Raw genomic sequence first — 20,426 nt, 5'->3', positions numbered from 1 at the left:
GTAGCGTTCCAGTACACACTTACCTTACGGGAATAGACCTCAAGGCAGATCGCCTTGACACCTTGAGGCTGTGGTTGCTATCTTGGCCAAAGAGTGCATACTTAATCTGCGTCCGGTTTGACCGCAATGTTCTCCATTCCTTTCATGCCAGCTTCTTCCAAACCCATGGTGAAAAATTGGTATCCATTACGTCTTCTTCCCTATGAACCACTCCCAGATAACTCTGACACAGAGCTTATTGCTGTCACGGGAACTGATCTCTATGACCGCAGTTTGATAAGTCGCACATATGCCACTGCTGGACTGGTGCTCTCAACTATCATCAGCGTCTGTTGCATTATTGCAGGAGTTGTCATTCTAACAATTAGCGGAGTTTCTGGGGTGATTCCGTTGATGAGACTCGGTGGCACCGAACTACAGAAATCCCTGCAGGTCGAGTTATTGTCACTGATACTAAATGCACTTGTTACATTATGCACAGAGTCCACTGGCTTTGTCCACAGCATCTCGCTGCGTTCTGCACTGGCCTCAGAGGGTCGGCTTCATTTCAACACCAATCTGCGCATTATGACCGCAGCTCGTGGTAGAAGAAACCCTAATGGTGCCCTGCTCAATGGTACCATGGCCCTACTTCTCATTTTATCCTACTCCTCATCCTCACTTATCGTATTTGTCAACTTCTCAAATACGGAATCTGCTGCCATCACAGGGTTGCCTCTCCTTGTTCTGGGTGTCGCACTCCTTCTCCAGGTAGTGATTGCATTTAGGGGGATATGGGGAGTCGAAGTCTTGACATGGAGCTCCTCACCTTTCGATGTGACCGTTGCACTGGTCCACGACAAGAAATTGACCCGGTTTAATTCCCGATGCATGTGTTGTGTGTCTGACCAGGGCATTGACGCATGTCCTGTGAAGCCGTCAAAGACACAACCCTCTGCATGGCGTGCTCACACCAGCATCCGAAAAGTTGTCATTTCTCTTTGGGGGGTCGTTGTAGCATGCGCTGGATGGGCCGTACTCGTCTCCTTTGTCAGGATCTCGTACCATTCCCCACAAATATCATGGTCGTTCTTGCAGCCACAAGACGTTTCCATCTGGTATGACATGCCGGGTGCCGATCTTTTAGTGTGGATTCTGCTCTTTATCAACATCGCAGTTATCCAGGGACCGTTGACAATGGCGCTGCATTGCTCAGAGCTCATCGCGAACGTCATTCGAGATGAAAGCCAGTGGAGATGCGCTACCGAGAAGAAAGGACTTAGACCGACGATGAACCCGCTGAAGTCGATTTTTGCTTATCCAATTTGTCTGATACTTTTCGCCGTGAAGCCTTTCCTGCGTGAGTCACCTGTGTATATTTTTTGTTCGGTGTTACTGAATACCATCATCAATTATAATAGACTGGATGTTTGGGCTTTCGATCACCGTAAACACCGACGCTATGGATTGGACACTGCATGGTCAATTACAGGTCTACATGTTTGAAGCCCAGGTTCGCATATACTGCTCCTGTGAAACTACTACAACATTCTCACGCACTCGTTCAGATCTGGAACTTATGTATAGCACTGTTCATATTTGCTTGTTTTTTTACCCTAATCGCACTGCGCCGACCCCGCGGCCCCCAGCCGGCTGCATACGGCCACCTCCAGACGCTCGCCAACCTCGTAGACTCGCCTTTGAGTCACGTAATGTGGTGGGGTCACAAGGCGGACGGACCTGTTTGTCATGCTGGTAGGGTACATGTATGGTCATGTAGATGATGTATTAATGGTTTTAAACACAGGGACGAGCGATCATGAGCTGCAGGAGGTCAAGATGGACTGTGATTACGCTGGTTCTAATATCTGGTCCGCCGCACCTATCTCCTCCATTTTTGAAGTTATTCATTTATCTCTGTCGACAGATCTACATGGGAAAATTTAAACTAGTCTGGGCTGTGCGTTAATGCTGCGCATGGCCGGCCGCATCGTCGAAAAGACACTTACGATATTCATACTGTCTGTAGGTCGCAGGTAGCTCAGAATGTTGTCGTGTCATATTGCACAGTTTCCAGCTGTTTTTACAATTGGTTCCGGACACTACTGTCACATCGTACACGTTCCTCATAGATGATAGAAACGTTGATTGTTTCGAGCGATGGCAGGAACTCTAGGAGATCTCTGTCGTATTCACAAATGGAAGCGGCAATTTCGCCTGTGACGAGAACTCAGAGAGGTGGTCCTTTGATGCGCAAGAGTCTTCTGGGTGGTGTAAAGAAGAGACATGACGCTAGGGTGAGTGGCAGTGCCGCAGTGATAAAGCTGCAGGGTTCTGGAACAACACAAATTTGAAGCTGTAGGGTATCTGCCACAAGCGTGCGTGCCAAGGGGGACAGCGAAAAATTTGGATTGTTGTCAGCGCAAAGCTACTCGATACTATTCCTAAAGGCTGCACAAGAGCTCTTACTACTACCAAGGTGAACGTCGATATAGCCGTACCACCATGATGCGCAGAATTTACTTTATTCATATACATGACGGAGGTCCAGACTCATAAGTAGATTGTTGACACAGAGAACCTAAAAAGATATTTACAGGGGAAAATCTGAGTGAGGACTCTTCTCGCTCATGCATGTCATGATTGAGCGGAATGTAACGTATTTTGGTTTGTTTACACCAACGAGTGAATTTCAAAGCGCCGAAATAGATCCGTCAGCCAACGATGATCGAGCAGTGTCAGCCACTGAGCTCGATACATAAAAAAGCGTTCTTAACGTTCTCCGACCCAATCCATTTTTGTTCTTCGACTTCGACTTCTTCTCTTACACTCGTTGCTTGCATCTGCTACCCCACATTCGTTCATAATGCGCTCCCTTTCAATGCTCGCTCTCGTGCTCCCTGCCGTGCTCGCAGTGCCTCTTGAAGTTACCACTCATCACCAATATGTAAGTACCTAAACCTCCGTTATTCATGCACTGTTGATTCGACTTTCCGCCCTACCAGTCACCTTCCTCCTGTGTCATCGCAGACGTCACTTATCCAGACCCTCGGCACGCCCTCGTGCTCCTTGGCAGACGAGAACTCAGCCCTCCCGCCGGACTATCCGAGCGCACTTTCACCGACCTTCTAGTCTGGTGTCACGAGTTTGGTCGTTCATACTCTGGTATACTTGTTGCTCGTAAGGAAGACGGCTGCTCTTCTGGAGCTTTCGGCGGTCCAGCAGGGAGTGATAGCATGGCTGGTACAACCAATCCAGGAGGCGCTCCGCAGAATTCTTCAACGTCAGGTGATCAGAACACAGGCTCTTCCGCTGCTGGGTCTTCGACGACCCCTGCAACTTTTACACCTGCCGTTTCACCCGCCAACTCTGTCGCTCGTCCTGCATCTCCAGGGGATACACCTTCAGAGACACCTGGAGGTGAAACTAGAGGTGCAACTGGGTCCACGACATCTGGAACTTCAACCGATGGTCCCGCCAACAGCAACGCCTCCAACAGAACTTTTGCCAACCCTGCGGGAAGCAGTCCCTCTGGAAACGCAGCTGCAACTACCGGCCCTGCGGATAGCAATGCATCTGATAACGGGAGTGCACCTGCGACACCACAGTCCGCCCCACCTCCACCTACCACTCCCTCCACTGCGGCATCCCCGATTCTAATTGTCGACGGCACCAGCCCTGTCGCGGACATCAACGCCTCGGACAGCCTTAATAATGCACAGGCGAGCGGAATAGCAGCGCCATCCATACCCTCAGGCGCAACATCCCAGACTACCCCAGATGGTACCGCCAACGGTGGCACGACGCCCCAGACTGCCCCCAATGGTACTGTCAACGGTGGTACGACGCCCCAGACCGTCCCAGATGATACTTTCAACGGTGGTACGACGCCCCAGACCGTCCCAGATGATACTATCAACGGTGGTACGACGCCACAGACTGCTCCGGATGGGACGCCCGCTCCTACCAGCCCAACGGTGTCTACCCCTGGAACAGCGGCCAATCCCTCTATTACTGGAACGGGGACTTCTGGTTGCCCATCTAATACCTTGGACGTTACGGGCGTTGTTTCTGTGAGCGCGGGCAGCGCGGCGACTTGTGATAGCGTATAAGTTCCTTGTAGCATTGTAATGCAGATGTGTTTCTTGCCACTACTACCGCCAATAAGGGGGTATCCCTAAATGGCAATCATGCAAAACAACACGCAAACAACGCGAACTTCCAACGTATCTGAGTCTTCACTACTAAATACCACTGCAACTTTATACATATACCCACTGGGCCTCATTGATACAATACTAGTCCGTCGAAGACTCATTCACGATGTCGACTCACCTTGCGATACTGCCACTTGGTAAGCTTTTCGTCTTGTCCACACCAGCATTCGTATCGACGTGTCTTGCCATTCCGTACAGACATTATTGACACACTTACTGCGCGGCTAAATCAAGAAAATCGCCCTCCCGGCCATGCGACTCGATTTCTAAGACTTCCACACCCGCGTACAGGTTAGTCGATATATGACTAATGTCGTTCTCAACGCTTACAACGACAAGGTGTCGCTTCACTGTTCTTTATCCATGATCGACATGCACAAGATGATACCACAAAGAAGAGCTCCATATTAGAGGTGCAAGCTATATCCCCGACAAATGCGCGGACCTGGTTCATAGGAGAGGAAGTCGTCGCTGGTGCGTTGTGCAGATCATGGTGTCCCAATCGTATGCATTTCTGACGCACAGGTATTCAGATGGAAAGCTCATAGTGATGACACCCATGGACCCCATGTTTTTGCTCATGTATCTTTTGCGTGTTCCACAAGCGGTATGTTGTTATACGCGTTGTGCTAGTCCCCAGGACGATGTTTGTTTTACAGCGCGACGGTTCAAAAGGCAACTTTCGGCCCATGCAGGATATCATAGAGGAAGTCTCTACGACGATTGCTGATGCTTCCGAGAAAGTTGCTCAGAAGGATCCGTCATTAAATGTCTCCGCAGACGACATTATTTCCTTTCTGTCTCTGGATTTTGTCCAGTCCTCTATAAAGCGTGTCTGCGATGTGAAGGGTAAATGTTTAGAACGTCGCACGACCACTCATTAACATGTCTGTGTTCAAGTCATAACGGATGAGATTACCGTGTACAGATATTCTCATGACGTTGTGCTGGAAAATCTCAAGGGTAAAGTAGGGCGCTTATCCGACCCCAGGGTTGCTGAGATGTCTCGCACTCTGGTACGGAGCCTTGCGAAGGATGGTCTGATGGATGATGGAAAAGAGGAACTACTTGAATGTGCGTTATTTTCCACCGTTTGTCTCTAGCTGACATATTCTCTCCAGTGGGACGGATCAAGTTAGCCTGTGAGTTGCTATCGCAATACCTCCCCCGGGATATATTGCAGGACTTGATTGCGTCTTACGAGTATGTGTCTCGTTTACTGTGACTAGCAGATACTGATAGGTCATTAGTCTCTCCAAACTGGACGCTCATGTGAAAACGGTCAGAGATGAAGAACTCGCTTTGCTCGCTGTAGCTCCCGACACCAGGAAGAGAGCAAAGCCTGCAAAATCCGTCGCAGCTGGCGATAAAAATCAGAAGAGGAAAAAAGACACCAAGGCTACTGCGAGTGCTGACGCTAACGCAGCTGACGAAGGAGATAAGAAGAAGAAAAAAGATGCCAAGTCGTCACACGGTGTAGAGAAGCTGAAGAAGGCCAATGTAGCAGGGATGTCGAAGTTGTCCACATTTTTCACGAAGAAAGCTGGATAATTGCAACTTTGAGTCATGCGCCTCACGCTTGGCCGCACGCCATGATGCTTTGGCCGCGGTTCGACCTGTTAGCTTAGGAAGATAAGATGTTATTTATTTTCTTCCTCCGATCTCATGGCCTCCCATGCAGACTCCGCAATTACATTTTCACACTGAGTCACTGACGGTTACTATTCGGGAACGCTCTTGGAAATATGTGATTACCCATCAAGCTGCCACGAGTGTTACTTTCCTTGTTTGTCCCGAGCAAGGTCTTCATTTACAATCTATGATATATTAAAAATCATTGTTAACATGCCATGAGCAAGTACACTATGTTGGCATTGGTGAGGGACTAAACACTCGGTACTGCCATTTGAGGGAGGAAACAAACTATCATCAGAGGGGGGGAATGCTCCGACCCTAATATAGAACACTCCAGACTCCCGTTGGTGGTTTCAGAACTGTATGTAGAACAAATATTGCATTGCGAACCTAGCATACGTGTCAAGATACGCATAAGTGTCATTCCTTTCCAAAACTGCAGTAAGGCTTGCCTAAACCATGGGTGCTGATCAGGTCGATGTGGACGGGTGACGAGCATGAGATGCATGGGAACGGCGATCGAGTCCTTGCAGGCCTGCCAGAGTATCCCGCGGAGTAGCCCAGTGCTTGACTCCCACTGTGCACGGATTTCTATTTATCCGTTCTATCTTTGAGATACTAGTCAAGCTTGAACCACCCAGAAGAATGCAGAAACCTATTAGATAGTTAGCGGTGATGATGTCGACGAGCAGTAGGGCATGGCTTATGTAACAGGTATATCCGAGTCGTTTACCGTATCGTAACCAATTCAGTTTAGAGCCTGTTACAATATTTATTGCAAACTGTTCATATGACCAGCGAAAGGCTTCAGCTGGCAGTGAAACCGCAAGCCGTTACATCTTCCGAAGCTAGTATCTATTCTTCCTATATTCGTCATCATGCCACTAGCTCACGATTGCGTGATATCGTCTCATCGCAGATAGCAGGTTGCATAACTAATCACCGAGGTTTTCGCTCATATGTAAACTCTTAAACTCTCATTATTGGTTTGCATAGCTTGATACCCAGTTACAATATTAGAAATGGCCAGCACCCCTCATGGCGGAATTTTGAAGGTACGTTTTTTGTATCTGCGCGCCGTACGCCATCTAACATAATACAGGACCTTGTTTCACGAGATGAGCCCATATCAGGGCAGCTCAAGGATGAGGCTGCGAAGCTCAAGGACATCGTGCTCACAGAGGTTCGTCTCCCAAGTCATACTATCTTGAAGCTGAATGTGAATCTTGAATAGCGTCAACTCTGTGATCTCGAACTAATTATAAATGGCGGCTTTAGTCCATTAGAAGGCTTCATGAACGAAGCTGATTATACAAGGTAGCAGAGATATCCAAGCCACAGAAAGTCACGCTGAAATATCCTATCAGCGTCGTCGATACATTACGACTATCTGACGGCACACTCTTTGCAATGCCTGTCACTCTTGACGTGTCTTCTGCCGATATCGAGCATCTCAGCATAGTGCCTGGCGCTCGTATTACTCTCCGGGATCCTCGTGATGACGAGGCACTTGCAATTATCACCGTCGATGACGTTTACACCTATGACCGCGTCAAGGAGTCTATTCTTGTTTTTGGTGCCGATGATCCAGCACACCCTTCCGTCGCGTACCTCCGCAACCGCGTCAAACCTTTCTATGTAGGAGGGAAGGTACAAGCCATACAGGCGCCCTCACACTTTGATTATGTTGCTCTGCGATGTAAGTCATATCAGTGTTGGGGTCACTTACCTTGCTAAAAAAAAGATTGGCAGACACCCCTACTGAACTCCGCGCCCACTTTAAAAAACTTGCATGGCGCAGAGTTGTCGCTTTCCAGACCAGAAACCCGATGCACCGTGCTCACCGTGAGCTCACCGTCCGTGCTGCTCGCCAACATCAGGCGAACGTCCTAATCCACCCTGTCGTCGGTCTTACAAAGCCAGGAGATGTCGATCACTATACTCGTGTCCGCGTATATGAAGCCATCATGGCCAAGTATCCGAATGGAATGGGTCACCTTGCGCTCCTCCCTCTCGCAATGCGCATGGCAGGTCCTCGTGAGGCAGTATGGCATGCGATTATCCGAAAGAACTTTGGTGCAACGCATTTCATTGTCGGTCGCGACCATGCTGGACCAGGCAAGAACTCACAGGGCAAAGATTTCTACGGCCCATATGACGCACAGGAGCTTGTTGAGAAGTACAAAGATGAAATTGAAATAGAGATGGTTCCATTCCAACAGATGACATACCTCCCCTCCACCGATGAGTATCAGCCGGTGGACGAAATACCTGCTGGAGCGCAGACTCTGGATATCTCTGGCACGGAGCTGCGGAGGCGACTAAAGTCAGGGGCGCATATCCCTGACTGGTTCAGTTACGAGTACGTTTCCGTTCTTGGTATACTACGCGTTAATTTAACAAGCGCATCAGGGCTGTGGTGACGAGGTTGCGAGAAAGTTACCCACCGAGGAACAAGCAGGGCTTTGTTCTCTGCCTCACTGGCTTCTACAACTCTGGAAAGAACGTCATTGCAAAGGCCCTCCAAGTCGCACTCAACGAACAGGGCGGTCGCAGCGTATCCCTTCTCCTTGGCGAGACCGTACGAGATGATAACGTCAAGTTGGGCTTCACACCGGATGAGCGTCACGAAAACCTGCAACGCATATCCTTTGTAGCAGGCGAACTGGCCCGCGCGGGGGCCGCTGTCATTGCTTCACCTATAGCCCCTGAAGAACGGTCACGAGCGTTAGTGAAGGATACTGTTCTCCAAAATGGCGGTGCAGGAGGGAACCTTTTCCTGATTCATGTCGCGACACCTCTCGAACATTGCGAGAGCACTGACCGCAAGGGCATTTATGCTCAAGCGCGTCGCGGGGAGATAAGGGGTTTCGTTGGTGTTGACACTGAGTATGAGGCGCCCAAGAAAGCAGATCTGGTTGTGGACGTGACCACACAGAGTATACCTTCCATCGTGCACAGTGAGTCCAACTAGAATTTCGATCTTGATGGTGCTTACCATGTTCTTAGGTATCGTTCTCTTACTTGAGACAACTTCACTGATATGAGTGCTCACAATACCATGACGACTAGAGTATAGCATCGCATTACAAGATCATTATTTTCGGGTATAGATTGGTGCTACAAAAGCCAACTTGTAAATTATGTCTAGCATTGTATTGGAACATACATGAGTCTTATTCGTCTCAATCAAATACAATAAAACATACACAATAAAAGTTACAATAAAAACATTCTCAAGCTTGCTATTTCAAGTTCGCCAAGCAATGATATTGGTCATGCACAGATCCCCGTGCCACCCCATACCCGAAAGTATTGGCTGCCACATCTGCGGTGTCATCTCTGTTGGTTACAATTCATAAAATTCCTCTGTTGATTGAATCTAGGCATGTCCCATCAATTACATCACTAGACTCAAACGATGGCCGACTGACTTGATAGCTTTCCTCATCAATTGCCCTATTGACATGGAAGACCAGCCACGATCCACGCATCATAACCGCCCACTATATCGGTCGTATTCAACAACCCAAGCTCATGCAGGGACGCCGCAGCCAATGAGCTGGTGTATCCTTCACGACAAAACAATATAATCTTCGAATCATAGCGATCTGCAATTGTTAATCGCGCTTCGCAGCGTGGGTCAAAACGCCACTCCAGAACGTTTCGTTCGACGATGAGAGATCCGTGTATCTCGCCTTCACGATCGCGTTCTGCAGCAGGGCGGATATCCACGAGAAAAACGGGCACCGGGTATGTGGGATCGTGAAGTGCGTCGTAAGCTTGTTGGGGCGTCATTCGCTCGAGCTTCGCCCGGGCGTCGGAGAGAATTTGGTCGATGCTGCGAGATCCAGGGGGAGGAGAATGAGGATTGTGGGTGTGCACGGAGTTGAACAATATGTCCCACAAGGCAGCTTCGTGGTATGTCGAGGAGCCAATTTGCCGTATAGATGCAGCCTGAGCAATGAGAGTGCCCTTTTTGTTGACTGCATCTACTCGTCCCGGAAATTTGGAAGACGCGAGAAGCACAGCCCGCTGCATGTCATCCTCATCTGACCCGCAGATGACGAGTGCGTCTGAAATACAGGCATCACTACCAGCAATTGTTGGCGACACACTGGTGGTTGCTATGATAAAGAGATATGGGGACAAAGGTAGGCAGGTGGATATATGGGAAGCGACAAGTCGAAAACAGTCACTGTCGTCTTCCTTCGAATAGTGGATACCGATGCGGACACCGTCCACTGTGCACGCATTGGTGATCATGCGGAGTGCGATGCTCTGGGCAGCCTCCTCCGAGTCACGCACATCTGAAAAAGTTTGAGAGTTGGTGGGGGAAGTGGGAAATAATTGGATGTGTTGGTGCTCGAGAGCGACAGTGGACGATGCCGCGGTAGAGAATGGCATGAAGAAATTTTTGGATAAACTGTCGAAAGGGAAAACGCAACGGAGAAGCTTAAATCAGGATTCAGCATATCCAAGCGGCCCTGCAATATAAGCACGACGCATTGGGGCAACACCATCATGCATCATGATCCGTGTGCACGGTTCGCGAACGCAATTATTTTCATACCAATGTTGTCGTGCAACGTACGGGTGGGGTTTTCATATGTGGCATTATTGCTGGCAGAATATACTTACCAGGAAGGGTCAATCATCCGGTGGGGACCAGGGGGTTCTCCGAAAATTTGTCCTTTGTGAAATACCGCTCGATTTGTTGAGCGACTATATCTAGTAGTTCCTTCGTGCCAGGCAGAGATCATGAACTGAAGTTGTGTCAATGTCAATGTGCTGGTCTGTCCTAGCCTGCAGACCACCGTAATTGATATAGAGGAAATATGCTTGTCGTTCCGTCTAATAAAGATGGGCTTGACAAACTTACAAAAGTCAGATAGGGCATGAAGCAATAGTTCCCTTGCCCTCGCGTCGCCCATAATGCATGAGAGTACGCGGGCTGCTAAAGGGACAAATATTATAAGATCAAGGAAGACTGAATAAAATGTGCACTTCACCTTACAATCCGTTTGCGAAATATGCGGCAGCGTGCATAGTAGTGCTTTGATCACGCTGTACGAGTTCCTCAGGAAAGAAGTCAGTGCATTCGTTTTATGTAGAGTTGACTCGGAAGGGACAATGAAAGTGCCTCCCAGGGATCATATGATGGAACATGTGTTTCAGTTTACACGGTATAGCCGAATCTATTGCCCACGGGAAGCGAGCACTTGAATTCGTTGAACCGACTTGCAACTTGAACCGTCCTTTCTTTCTTGCTCAGTGATGTTGTTATTTCGGCGTGTGCCACGGTCTTTCAACCGGTCGATTAGTGCTTCCATCTCTTATCGATCATCACTTGGGGTCTCAAGTAACCTGATCCTTCGAGCTGCTGCACGCCCAATGTCTGTTCACCACGGAGAATCTACCATTCGACCAGAACCGGACAAGGTCCTGAAGGACATTGCAGACTATGTTCACAACTACCAGGTCACTTCAGACCTTGCGTTCGAAACTGCACGACTCTGTCTCATAGACACTATCGGATGCGGACTAGAGGGTTTGAATTTCCCGGAGTGTACCAAGCTCCTTGGACCCGTTGTAGAAGGCACCGTCGTGCCTAATGGTACGACCTCCGTATATGAATGAGTGATGAATTGCTGAACTGTTGGATACAGGCACCAAGGTTCCCGGAACGAATTACCAGCTGGATCCTATTCGTGGCGCATTCAATATTGGCACCATCATCCGCTGGTTGGACTTCAATGACTGCTTCCTCGCTGCTGAATGTGAGTAAGATAATAATGAACCGTTCGCTATCAAGCCAGACGCATAGATCGGTACACGACTCTCATGTTGAGCAATGCGAATGCGTGATAAATCTTACATATGGGCTCACTCCACATTCTAGGGGGTCATCCGTCAGACAACTTGGGTGCTATTCTTGCGGTTGCGGACCACCTCGCTCGCCAGGGACAACCCCTGACCGTTCGCGACATTCTCGAGGGCATGATCAAAGCACACGAGATTCAAGGTGGCCTTGCCCTGCTTAACTCTTTCAACCGCGTTGGTCTCGACCACGTCGTGCTCGTCAAAGTTGCCAGTACCGCTGTTGTCTCCAAACTCCTGTAAGTGTACCTTTGGAATTGAATGCAACAACTAAGATGGTACACGCAGCGGTCTTTCACACTCTCAAACGATCGACGCCGTTTCGCAAGCATGGGTCGATGGTCAATCCCTTCGTACTTACCGTCATGCACCAAACACTGGCCCTCGCAAGTCGTGGGCAGCAGGTGATGCCTGTTCCCGTGCTGTCAACCTCGCTCTTCTCGTCAAGAAGGGCGAGCTTGGTCTCCCCTCAGTCCTCACCGCCAAGACTTGGGGTTTCTATGACGTCCTTTTCAAAGTAAGATACCCCAAAAGTACAGTTCCACCCCACTGAACTAGACCTCCAGGGAAAGCCATTCGAGTTCCAAATGCCCTTCGGCTCATACATCATGGAAAACGTCCTCTTCAAGATCTCGTATCCCGCCGAATTCCATGCCCAGACCGCAGTCGAGGCCGCACATACCATCCACAAGCAGCTCAAAGCACTCGGCAAATCCTCAGACGACATTAAGAGCGTGCGCATCCGTACACAGGAGGCTGCCATTCGCATCATTGACAAGCAAGGTCCCTTGGACAACTTCGCTGATCGAGAGTAAGTATCCCAACCCATTCATGACGGTGCAGATTCACTCACGGGTCACTCCAAAGCCATGCAATCAGCTATATGGTTGCATACCCGCTTATCTTTGGTGAACTAACCTCGAACTCGTACACTGACTCATCTGCTGCCGATCCCCGTATCGATGCGCTACGCGCCAAAATTCACTGCGTGGAGGACAATACATTCTCAGTGAACTATCATGAACCGTCAAAGCGCTCTATTGGAAATGCACTCCTCGTCGAATTGAACGACGGCACAGTTCTTGATGAGGTTGAGGTCGAGTACCCTGTTGGACACAAGCGTCGCCGCGAGGAAGGTATCCCTCTTCTCATGGAGAAGTTCAAGAGGCACATCTCCGCACATTTCAATGAGGCCCACCAACAGAAGTGAGTCAGCGTACTTTATGCAATTTAGTACCGAGTACTGATCCGACCTACAAGGATCCTGGCAACTGTAACTAACGCGCAGTCGCTGTCCAGGTTGCCAGTCGATAAGTTCACTGATCTATTCGTTAAGCCGTGAAATGGTACATGTACTTGTAGTGCGATTCAATAACAATTGGCTGTGAAATTAATACATGTGCGATCTGCCCAAGTTCGTCCATCGCAAGATGAATATCTATGACCGTCCCTGAGGAATCCGCGAAAAAAATACATGGAAAACGATGCTTGAAGGAGACAAACGTGATGAAAAGAACAAATCCAAAGCTGCAGTCCAGTAGTAGAGACGTCATCGAGCGGAAATCGGACACGCGTCGCTCCTTGTTTTCCTCCCGCGCGGCTTTTTCTTGAGCTGCTGTGATGTGTCCATCACTCCCCCTCCTTTGGACCGCGATTGTACGCGGCTTTGATCAAGGTACTCTTCCTGTTCCTGCGCAGAAGGAAGACGGACTTTTGCGGGCGATGCTCCATGAAGGAACGAGTACGGCTGGGCTTCATATTCGTCAACAGAGTCCGGGCTAGGAACGCTCGCATGACTGACAGCAGGAACGCCAAGGTGCTGTTCTTGGTGGTACCTGCGAGGTGTTGTATTATCATCAGAATAATCACGGGAGGAGAGACTGTGCTGGTGATAATCGGTGAATCGATAAGCAGATATAGACGAAGTGTCCGCAAGACCGTTGAGTTCCTCTTCCGGTACAGAAGACAGTCGGCGTTGTATTAACCGCGCAAGGGGAACAGACCTGGGTTGCTGATAGGAAATACTTCGAGACCGTGACCCCGGCGACTCAGGCGAGGGAGGAGCAACGGAGACGACAGTACGACCAGTACTGACGGGGTGGCGAGCAGCTGCCGCCAGCGGAAGTTCGGCGGTACCAGCATAACGAGGCTGCTGAGAAGACAATGTCTGCATATCGCGCAAATAGTTGGCAAGACCACCAGAAATATCCGAAGGATGCCGATGGACTGCAGAAGGGACGTCCCTGTCATGACGCGAAAGCACAGAAGCATAGCCGCCATTTCCATCTACATCGAAGAAATGAGTCTCGACATTGTTATCCTGGCGATCGTACAAGAGCCTGGCTGGCTGGGATGTGTCCAAGAAGGGGTATTGTACTTGCTGGGTGTGATGAGGTAGACCTAATGTGTTTTGAATGTCCATCTCCGGAGATACGGAAGGATACTGATAAGGCGAGAAGTTTGATGACCACTGGGGAGAGGAAGAACTTGGCGGAGTAGGTAGAGCAGCCTGTTGCTTGAGACGGAACTCCTGACGTTGACGATACTGCTGGGCAATCTCCATGGCGGACTGACGCTGTGATGCATTGACCACCTCATTAAGACGCGGTTCCACGAAGATTTTCGGGTAAACCGGAGTGGCATGAGAATGATTCGAAACCGGAAAAACGGGCTTGAGACCTTCAGGATAAGCTTGATTGAGTGCAGTGTTCTGAAGCGACTGCTGGGCAAATGCGAGCTGCAAATCCAAGAGAAGTTTTTGATCGTTGAACGGTGAGCCAAAGCCTATTTCGTGGGCCCCCGATTCGTGAACAGTCGGTATACCAGTTTCGGGTCGCCAAGAACCCGAGAAAGGAAGACCGCTAATGGCTGGTTCAGCTTTTGACTCACGTAGATGGGGTGTCTGTGAGTGTCCATGAATGCGACGTTCATGGTCAGGGCGATGATGAACAGTGGAAGTTCCTCCGCTAGCGACCCCTTTGAACGGTTTCTTGTTATTCGCAGCCGCTCGTATCTGATAAGGTTTCTGGAGTATGTGTCTCTTTTGCGTTTGAGGTGTAACCTGGGAGTGAGGGGCGGACTTATGACGTATGTCGTCATCCGTATGCTCACTATCACCACGATATTGACAAGATTCGTCTTGGCCTAAGCCCCATATCATTCGAGAAACGTTGCCTGGCTCTTCGATGATCGTTCCTTCAGCTCCCCTAGAAATGGTAAGCCACTTTGCGTTCATTACATATTTCACTTACGATGGACAGCGGGCATATGGAAGAGAAAGCGGACCATGAAGTGCTGGGATAGGGCGGGGAGGAGAACTTGCCCATGTTGTCCAGCCTACATGGAGAAAAATGAACCTCAGCGTCGCAATTATTAGTCAACACAAACCATGTCCGGGTGAGGCCGTCTTTTTGGAATATCTTTGTCGAAGGAATCCATCAGGAAGCTGAGCATGACTGTCGATGATGAGTATCGACTCGGGAGATGACGGTGGAGAAGGCGTGTGCGGGACATCTGAAGGCGGGGGACAAACTCTGACTCGATGGCGTTTCTCAATGTACGACGACCCGAAGGATGCGCCCGCGGAAGGAGACTCAATCGAATCCAGAGACAGGTCAACAGCAGCCGCGAGATACTCGGGCATGGAAACCACCCGCATGCTATCTTGAGAGTCCAACTTGATACGCTGCGCCGACATGTCGTCCGGCATAGAAATCACGCGTCTTTCGACGGTTTTTCCTTCTGGGTGACGTTCGACTAAGAATAATTTGCGCCTAGGAACGCGACGAGATATCAAGGGTGCGCACATGGGGCTAACGGGGCTATCGTGCTGGAGATTGGACCGACTATATGCGTTGTTATCACGAACAGAAAAATGTGAAGGAGATAATTCTGGGTCGACTAATGGCAACCCGATTGTGATCTCGTGTAAAAGCGGCCCAGAGTCACAGTCATCGAAGGGAGCTTGAGGAGCACCAACCGCTGCCAAGTCTGGTGTTGTTGCTGATTGTGAGGAACATGAAGTTTGCACTCCTCGATCAACATACTCCTTCAGATATCCCATGATTCAGGATCGCGAAGACGTTGCGTCTGCCTAGGGGCGACCGAGGTTGTTCAGGTAGCAAGCAAAGGTGCGCGACCTGGGATAACTAAGGTAAGTTCGAATTTATATATTCTTTGCGTAATAATCGTTATTTTACGTAAATTCATTTTGAATTCGGATTAGCGGATCATCGTAACCGTGGCGATGGCGGCTCATCGAATAACCATTCACACACAAATCAGTGATACTTACACCAACCGAATTGGACTCGGAGCACATAGTAAGTAGTATACCATGCGCAACATTATATGAGTACGTCCAGAATGTTTTGGAATCGTCTACTCGCCTATTTCTGCGAAGTTGACCGTATGCGTTTTACTTGCAGGCCAGCTGCATACATGACACTAGTAAGTTACAGCTAACTCAGGCTAGTACTCGAGGCCTGAGATTGTGGGAAGGACCATCAAAATCATCCCGGCTGATACATTTAACGGGTCGCCGCAAATTCTTAACGCCTTCTGTTGAATATTGCCAATTTGCCTCAACATAATGTTTGCTACTGACTTGGACGCACAACAGATGTGAGTGATACACGCATAGATTTACCATATATCCTGATGCCAGTAATTGAATAAGTACCTCCAGATCGTTGTGCACTTACGCCGTCCTGGCGGGGAACAGTAAGTTTCAGCGCCTCTTATCTTTAGGACCGTGACATGATATTGTAGGTATCCTGATATACGACCATGTGTTGACTCTACCAGAAGAATTCGCTTTCATCTGGCGTCGCCCAAAAGGACTAGCTGCAACGTTATTTCTGCTCAATCGCTATCTCGCCCTTCTCGGCATTATCTGCAGCATGGTTGTGGAACTCTTTCTTGTTTCAGATGAGGTTCTATATTTTGTTATGCATGTACTCAACTTGTGGGCTCACAGCTTCTTTCTGCAGGCGTTAGTTTCTCTCTGGTTCCTTGAATATCTGTTATTTTGCTCAAAAAAGACTCAGTTGTTCGAAATATACGATATCCAGACAACTGGACATCTTCTTCCAAGGAATCATCATTTGCGGTGAGTAAAAGTTTATTGCGAGAAGTTCACATGTTAAAAAAAGTTCAGTTATAATGGCTATGCGCACTTATGCTCTCTACGGTTGTAGCCAATATCTGCTTACCTGGATGACCATCATTATCATTGCTCTTGCGGGAGTGGTTTGTGTACGTGCTTGCATAAGACTTTGGACTCTGGAACATACTAATTGTTTCTAGGCCGTCACTTTTGCACAAGTTTCAGGTGATGCAGCAATCTTGCCAGGAATTGGCTGTTATGAAGTATATACAGCAGAGACGTATGTCATCCTCTTCACCATTCTGCGCGCCTGCTTAAAAGTTGTTGCAGAGCCGCCCGTCAGTGAATTCTAGGTCCCATTTCATGCAACGACTTTATTCAAATACAGGAATTGGGCTGGCATGGGTGGCCTTCTTTGTTTTCGATTTACTTATCTTCGTCCTCACAGTGTACAGAATCTGCAAAACTAGGGGTTTACCACGATTATCTCTGACAACCACGAGAAATATCATGGATGTCATATTTCAGGATGGTGAATTATTCGTTGCATCTGTATTGTGAACACTGAATTAATGGAACACAGGTACGATGTATTTTGGGTAAGGTTGCTAGTGAACTCATGATTCAACCGAATTTGATCCGGATACTGCCTTCAGAGCTATGGCACTGATTCATATACCAAACATCCTGACATACTATGTGAGTCAACAAACTGATATCGATAGAGCTGCACAGCGCTTACAGTTTGAATCAGTCTGGTTCAGTGAGCATGCAAACTCGCATCTTCTGTTGACTATTTCGTGACAATTAGCAAGGTTGCTATCAGAGGCAGTCTGTGCAATTTCACCAGCTGGTGAGTACTCAATGCAACAAATACAGATCGATTTTAAATATTACTTCCAGTATATCCGTTACTCTCATTTCTCGGCTGATGCTTAACCTGCACAAGACCATTCACACTGGTATTTTCTCCACCAACGTCCGGGACGACGAGTACTGCCTCGATGTCCTTACCACCAGGGTAGACGTACAGTCCGCTATCTCCTCTCACTATTGGTAGGCTAGTATTGAATCTTGTGTCTGGATGCCAAGCTGGGAGTGAAAGCTATTTCCAAACCTTTTTTCGAAGGCAGCGCAGTATGACAGGGTGGTGGACGATGCTCCATCCCGTGCTGGCGGCTATGCGTACCTAAAATCTATGTTACTTCTGGCTGATTATTGACCAATTAAATTATGGACGCTTTCATCCATAACGTCATAACATTTGATCGCTCATCTTTCGTAGACTTGACACAAACGGGTTGTTTCTCTCACAATATATGTCGTTGAGATTCACTGTCCTTTGTCAGTTATGTTGAAATTTCGGTGGTTGGCGGATGTATGTAGCAGGAATTGTCTCCCGTCTCACCATCGCATACTAAGACCGAAGTGCTTACTGCCCGGGCCGCTGAGCTGCCCTGATGTCATAGCGCGAAGGTCGAAAATCGTGTTTTGTTTTCATATGGTGACATAAAGGCATGAATAATAGAGGAAAAGGTGGCATAGGGCATAGAGGAAAAGATGGCATAAGGCATAAGTGGCATAGGACATAAAGGAAAAGGTGGCATAAGGCATAAGGCAACAAGGGAACTAAGGGAAAAGTGGCATAAAGAGAAGGGAGAAAAGGGTATATGAAGGAGTGACATGGGTCGGACGATGAATAAGAAAGTATCGGAAGTCATAAGTGTCATACGTCATAAAGTGTCGTGAGTCATGAAATGGCATAATGTATAAAGGCATAAGATGAGTTGTGAACGGACCGGGCATGGATATCATGAGCCTCGAGTGAACGATGTTGCGGATGGAGGTCTGTTCGAGGTGAAGCGTCGGTGTGGAAAAGAAGTCGTAACGTACAGTAATAGGCTGAACTGCGTGTAAACCGTGGTGCGCGATTGAGCGAAGTCCGGGGCAGAGATAATGAAATAGGCTGGGGCTGCATGTAAACCGTAGTGGGCGAATAACCGAAGCCAGGAAATAATGGAATAGGCTGGAGCTGCGTGTAAACCATGGTGCACGAATGGGCGAAGTTCGGGGCAGATATAATGGAATAGGCTGGAGCTGCCTGCATGTAGACTGTGTTGCGCGAATGAACGAAGTTCGAGGTAGAGATAATAATAGGCTGGAGCTGCATGTGTACGAATGAGCGAAATCCGGGACAGAAATAATGATAGGCTGTTGAAGTTGCGCGTAAACCGCGGTGCACGAATGGGCGAAGTACACGGTGGTGCGTGAATAGGCAGGCCCTTCTAGGGTCCGGACAGAGTGAAAGAGTGAACTTGCGGGCTCGAGGTTTGGAAGAAGAGATAGGCATCGGAAAATGAAGAAAAAGGTGAAAGGGGTATACGAAGGAGTGACTTGGGTTGGACAATAATAAGAAAGAGAAAGGTGAGAAGGGTATGTGAAGGAGTGACTTGGGCCGGTCGATAATAAGAAAGAGAAGGGTGAAATAGATATACGAAGGAGTGACTTGGGTCAGACGATAATAAGAAAGAGAAAGGTGAAAGGGGTATATGAATGAGTGACTTTGGTCGGACGATAGATGTGAAGGAAAAGAAAAAGTGAAACGGGAGGCACATACGCGATCGGTAGAAAGAACGACGACTGTCAGATGACAGTCTTTCGGCGTAAGTAGAAAAAGAACGGGGAGATGGTAGCGCATCCGTCATCCAGTAGAAAGAGCAACTGTGGTCAGACTAAAGAAATGATGAGTGAGAGTTGAACTGACGCTCAAAGAAGTTGAAGAAACGAGACTTACTTATGCCACGCTATCAAGCTTGAATGCAGAATTGCCCCACGTCATTCATGATGCTTGAAGTGTCCGACGTGGAATGGGTCCACTGTGTGCAACTTAGCCAGACGAGCGGGTATAAGAGTATCGAATAGCTTCAGAGGAGGTCAGGAGGGGAGAGACGGGTGTAATAGAGGTGCGGCGGGTGCGGAGGTCCCTATTTCAGGATAGAGGCAACGCCAGCGAGGGCGAGGTTCGAGAGAGTGAAAGGATATTTTTTAATCAATGTGGCCAACATCGAGCTTTTCTATAATCTAGAAAGAGAGATAGTAAAAACGAGATTCTGTTGGCGGCGAAGATATTTGCTCTACCAGTGGCGCGCGACATTGGGTGAACGAGAACGGCGAGAGAGAATAATAGCGAGATAAAGACGACGAGAGAACTAGACGGGATAGCAAGCCAGCGAGGTAGCGAGACAGCGGGATAGCAAGAGAGCAAGAAACAACAAACGAGCATCGATCAGTGACAAAGACAACGAAATATAATCAGCCGCGACACGTAGATGACGGTCAGATGCGATGAAAGATCGTTGGCACTCGGGGGAGGTCAAGGCTGATGAAGAAGAGAAAGCTCGGGCGGGCAGGTATTTATACGTTTTGGAGTGTCGGCCTCATTAGTACTCACGGGACCCCACATACGTCACAGAGCGTCATGAGCATTGGGCATTGAGCTGACAGTGGACAGCAATTGACGCGCCCGCCGGTGTCGGCTTCCAGCCACCCTCGAGTTATCAAGTTTGCGGATGATTTACTGCAAAGTCTGGGACCAGAGTGGTGACTCG

The 20,426-nt window shown here is 48.7% G+C and overlaps 9 protein-coding genes across 9 annotated transcripts; 6 read left to right on the top strand and 3 right to left on the bottom strand.

Annotated features, from left to right (window-relative positions):
* Positions 1–126: 126 nt before the first annotated feature.
* Positions 127–1,926, top strand: HD556DRAFT_1437842 (uncharacterized protein; the record flags this gene model as incomplete). The annotated part of the gene is made up of 4 exons (XM_041305759.1): positions 127–1,339; positions 1,401–1,492; positions 1,548–1,734; positions 1,787–1,926. 4 exons carry the CDS (start codon positions 127–129, stop codon positions 1,924–1,926), a joined length of 1,632 nt encoding a protein of 543 aa, XP_041165683.1.
* A 765-nt stretch (positions 1,927–2,691) lies between these two features.
* Positions 2,692–4,189, top strand: HD556DRAFT_713848 (uncharacterized protein). The gene is made up of 2 exons (XM_041311386.1): positions 2,692–2,926; positions 2,985–4,189. The coding sequence occupies exons 1-2, from the start codon at positions 2,846–2,848 to the stop codon at positions 4,089–4,091; spliced, it is 1,188 nt and encodes a 395-aa protein (XP_041165682.1). The 5' UTR covers positions 2,692–2,845; the 3' UTR covers positions 4,092–4,189.
* Position 4,190: 1 nt separating this feature from the next.
* Positions 4,191–5,977, top strand: HD556DRAFT_714043 (ribonuclease H2, subunit B). The gene is made up of 8 exons (XM_041311388.1): positions 4,191–4,333; positions 4,395–4,487; positions 4,536–4,670; positions 4,730–4,803; positions 4,856–5,045; positions 5,097–5,270; positions 5,318–5,399; positions 5,447–5,977. Exons 1-8 carry the CDS (start codon positions 4,303–4,305, stop codon positions 5,745–5,747), a joined length of 1,080 nt encoding a protein of 359 aa, XP_041165681.1. The 5' UTR covers positions 4,191–4,302; the 3' UTR covers positions 5,748–5,977.
* A 604-nt stretch (positions 5,978–6,581) lies between these two features.
* HD556DRAFT_713899 (uncharacterized protein) lies at positions 6,582–9,057 on the top strand. Its single transcript, XM_041311387.1, has 7 exons — positions 6,582–6,886; positions 6,934–7,014; positions 7,066–7,148; positions 7,199–7,530; positions 7,584–8,193; positions 8,244–8,791; positions 8,841–9,057. Exons 1-7 carry the CDS (start codon positions 6,854–6,856, stop codon positions 8,876–8,878), a joined length of 1,725 nt encoding a protein of 574 aa, XP_041165680.1. The 5' UTR covers positions 6,582–6,853; the 3' UTR covers positions 8,879–9,057.
* HD556DRAFT_1332468 (uncharacterized protein) lies at positions 9,041–10,495 on the bottom strand. Its single transcript, XM_041301803.1, has 2 exons — positions 10,473–10,495; positions 9,041–10,257 (listed from the first exon to the last, which is right to left on the bottom strand). Exons 1-2 carry the CDS (start codon positions 10,487–10,489, stop codon positions 9,291–9,293), a joined length of 984 nt encoding a protein of 327 aa, XP_041165679.1. The 5' UTR covers positions 10,490–10,495; the 3' UTR covers positions 9,041–9,290.
* Positions 10,496–11,225: 730 nt separating this feature from the next.
* Positions 11,226–13,053, top strand: HD556DRAFT_1437838 (2-methylcitrate dehydratase; the record flags this gene model as incomplete). Its single annotated transcript, XM_041305758.1, has 7 exons — positions 11,226–11,448; positions 11,501–11,611; positions 11,734–11,950; positions 12,000–12,228; positions 12,278–12,522; positions 12,579–12,917; positions 12,972–13,053. 7 exons carry the CDS (start codon positions 11,226–11,228, stop codon positions 13,051–13,053), a joined length of 1,446 nt encoding a protein of 481 aa, XP_041165678.1.
* Positions 13,054–13,106: 53 nt separating this feature from the next.
* On the bottom strand, positions 13,107–15,864 carry HD556DRAFT_1332446 (uncharacterized protein). Its single transcript, XM_041301802.1, has 3 exons — positions 15,099–15,864; positions 14,963–15,047; positions 13,107–14,917 (listed from the first exon to the last, which is right to left on the bottom strand). Exons 1-3 carry the CDS (start codon positions 15,772–15,774, stop codon positions 13,261–13,263), a joined length of 2,418 nt encoding a protein of 805 aa, XP_041165677.1. The 5' UTR covers positions 15,775–15,864; the 3' UTR covers positions 13,107–13,260.
* A 1,004-nt stretch (positions 15,865–16,868) lies between these two features.
* On the top strand, positions 16,869–18,153 carry HD556DRAFT_1332433 (uncharacterized protein). The gene is made up of 9 exons (XM_041301801.1): positions 16,869–16,967; positions 17,019–17,098; positions 17,149–17,156; positions 17,207–17,350; positions 17,402–17,417; positions 17,475–17,517; positions 17,573–17,581; positions 17,634–17,671; positions 17,722–18,153. The coding sequence occupies exons 1-9, from the start codon at positions 16,875–16,877 to the stop codon at positions 17,876–17,878; spliced, it is 588 nt and encodes a 195-aa protein (XP_041165676.1). The 5' UTR covers positions 16,869–16,874; the 3' UTR covers positions 17,879–18,153.
* Positions 18,154–18,476: 323 nt separating this feature from the next.
* On the bottom strand, positions 18,477–19,722 carry HD556DRAFT_713836 (uncharacterized protein). Its single transcript, XM_041311385.1, has 2 exons — positions 19,613–19,722; positions 18,477–19,550 (listed from the first exon to the last, which is right to left on the bottom strand). The coding sequence occupies exon 2, from the start codon at positions 19,514–19,516 to the stop codon at positions 18,569–18,571; it is 948 nt and encodes a 315-aa protein (XP_041165675.1). The 5' UTR covers positions 19,517–19,550; positions 19,613–19,722; the 3' UTR covers positions 18,477–18,568.
* Between the last annotated feature and the right edge of the window lie 704 nt (positions 19,723–20,426).

The sequence above is a fragment of the Suillus plorans genome, assembly GCF_016647745.1.
Source record: "Suillus plorans strain S12 chromosome Unknown HD556scaffold_5, whole genome shotgun sequence".
Lineage (NCBI taxonomy): Eukaryota > Fungi > Basidiomycota > Agaricomycetes > Boletales > Suillaceae > Suillus > Suillus plorans.
This window is presented reverse-complemented; position numbering and strand designations above follow the sequence as displayed.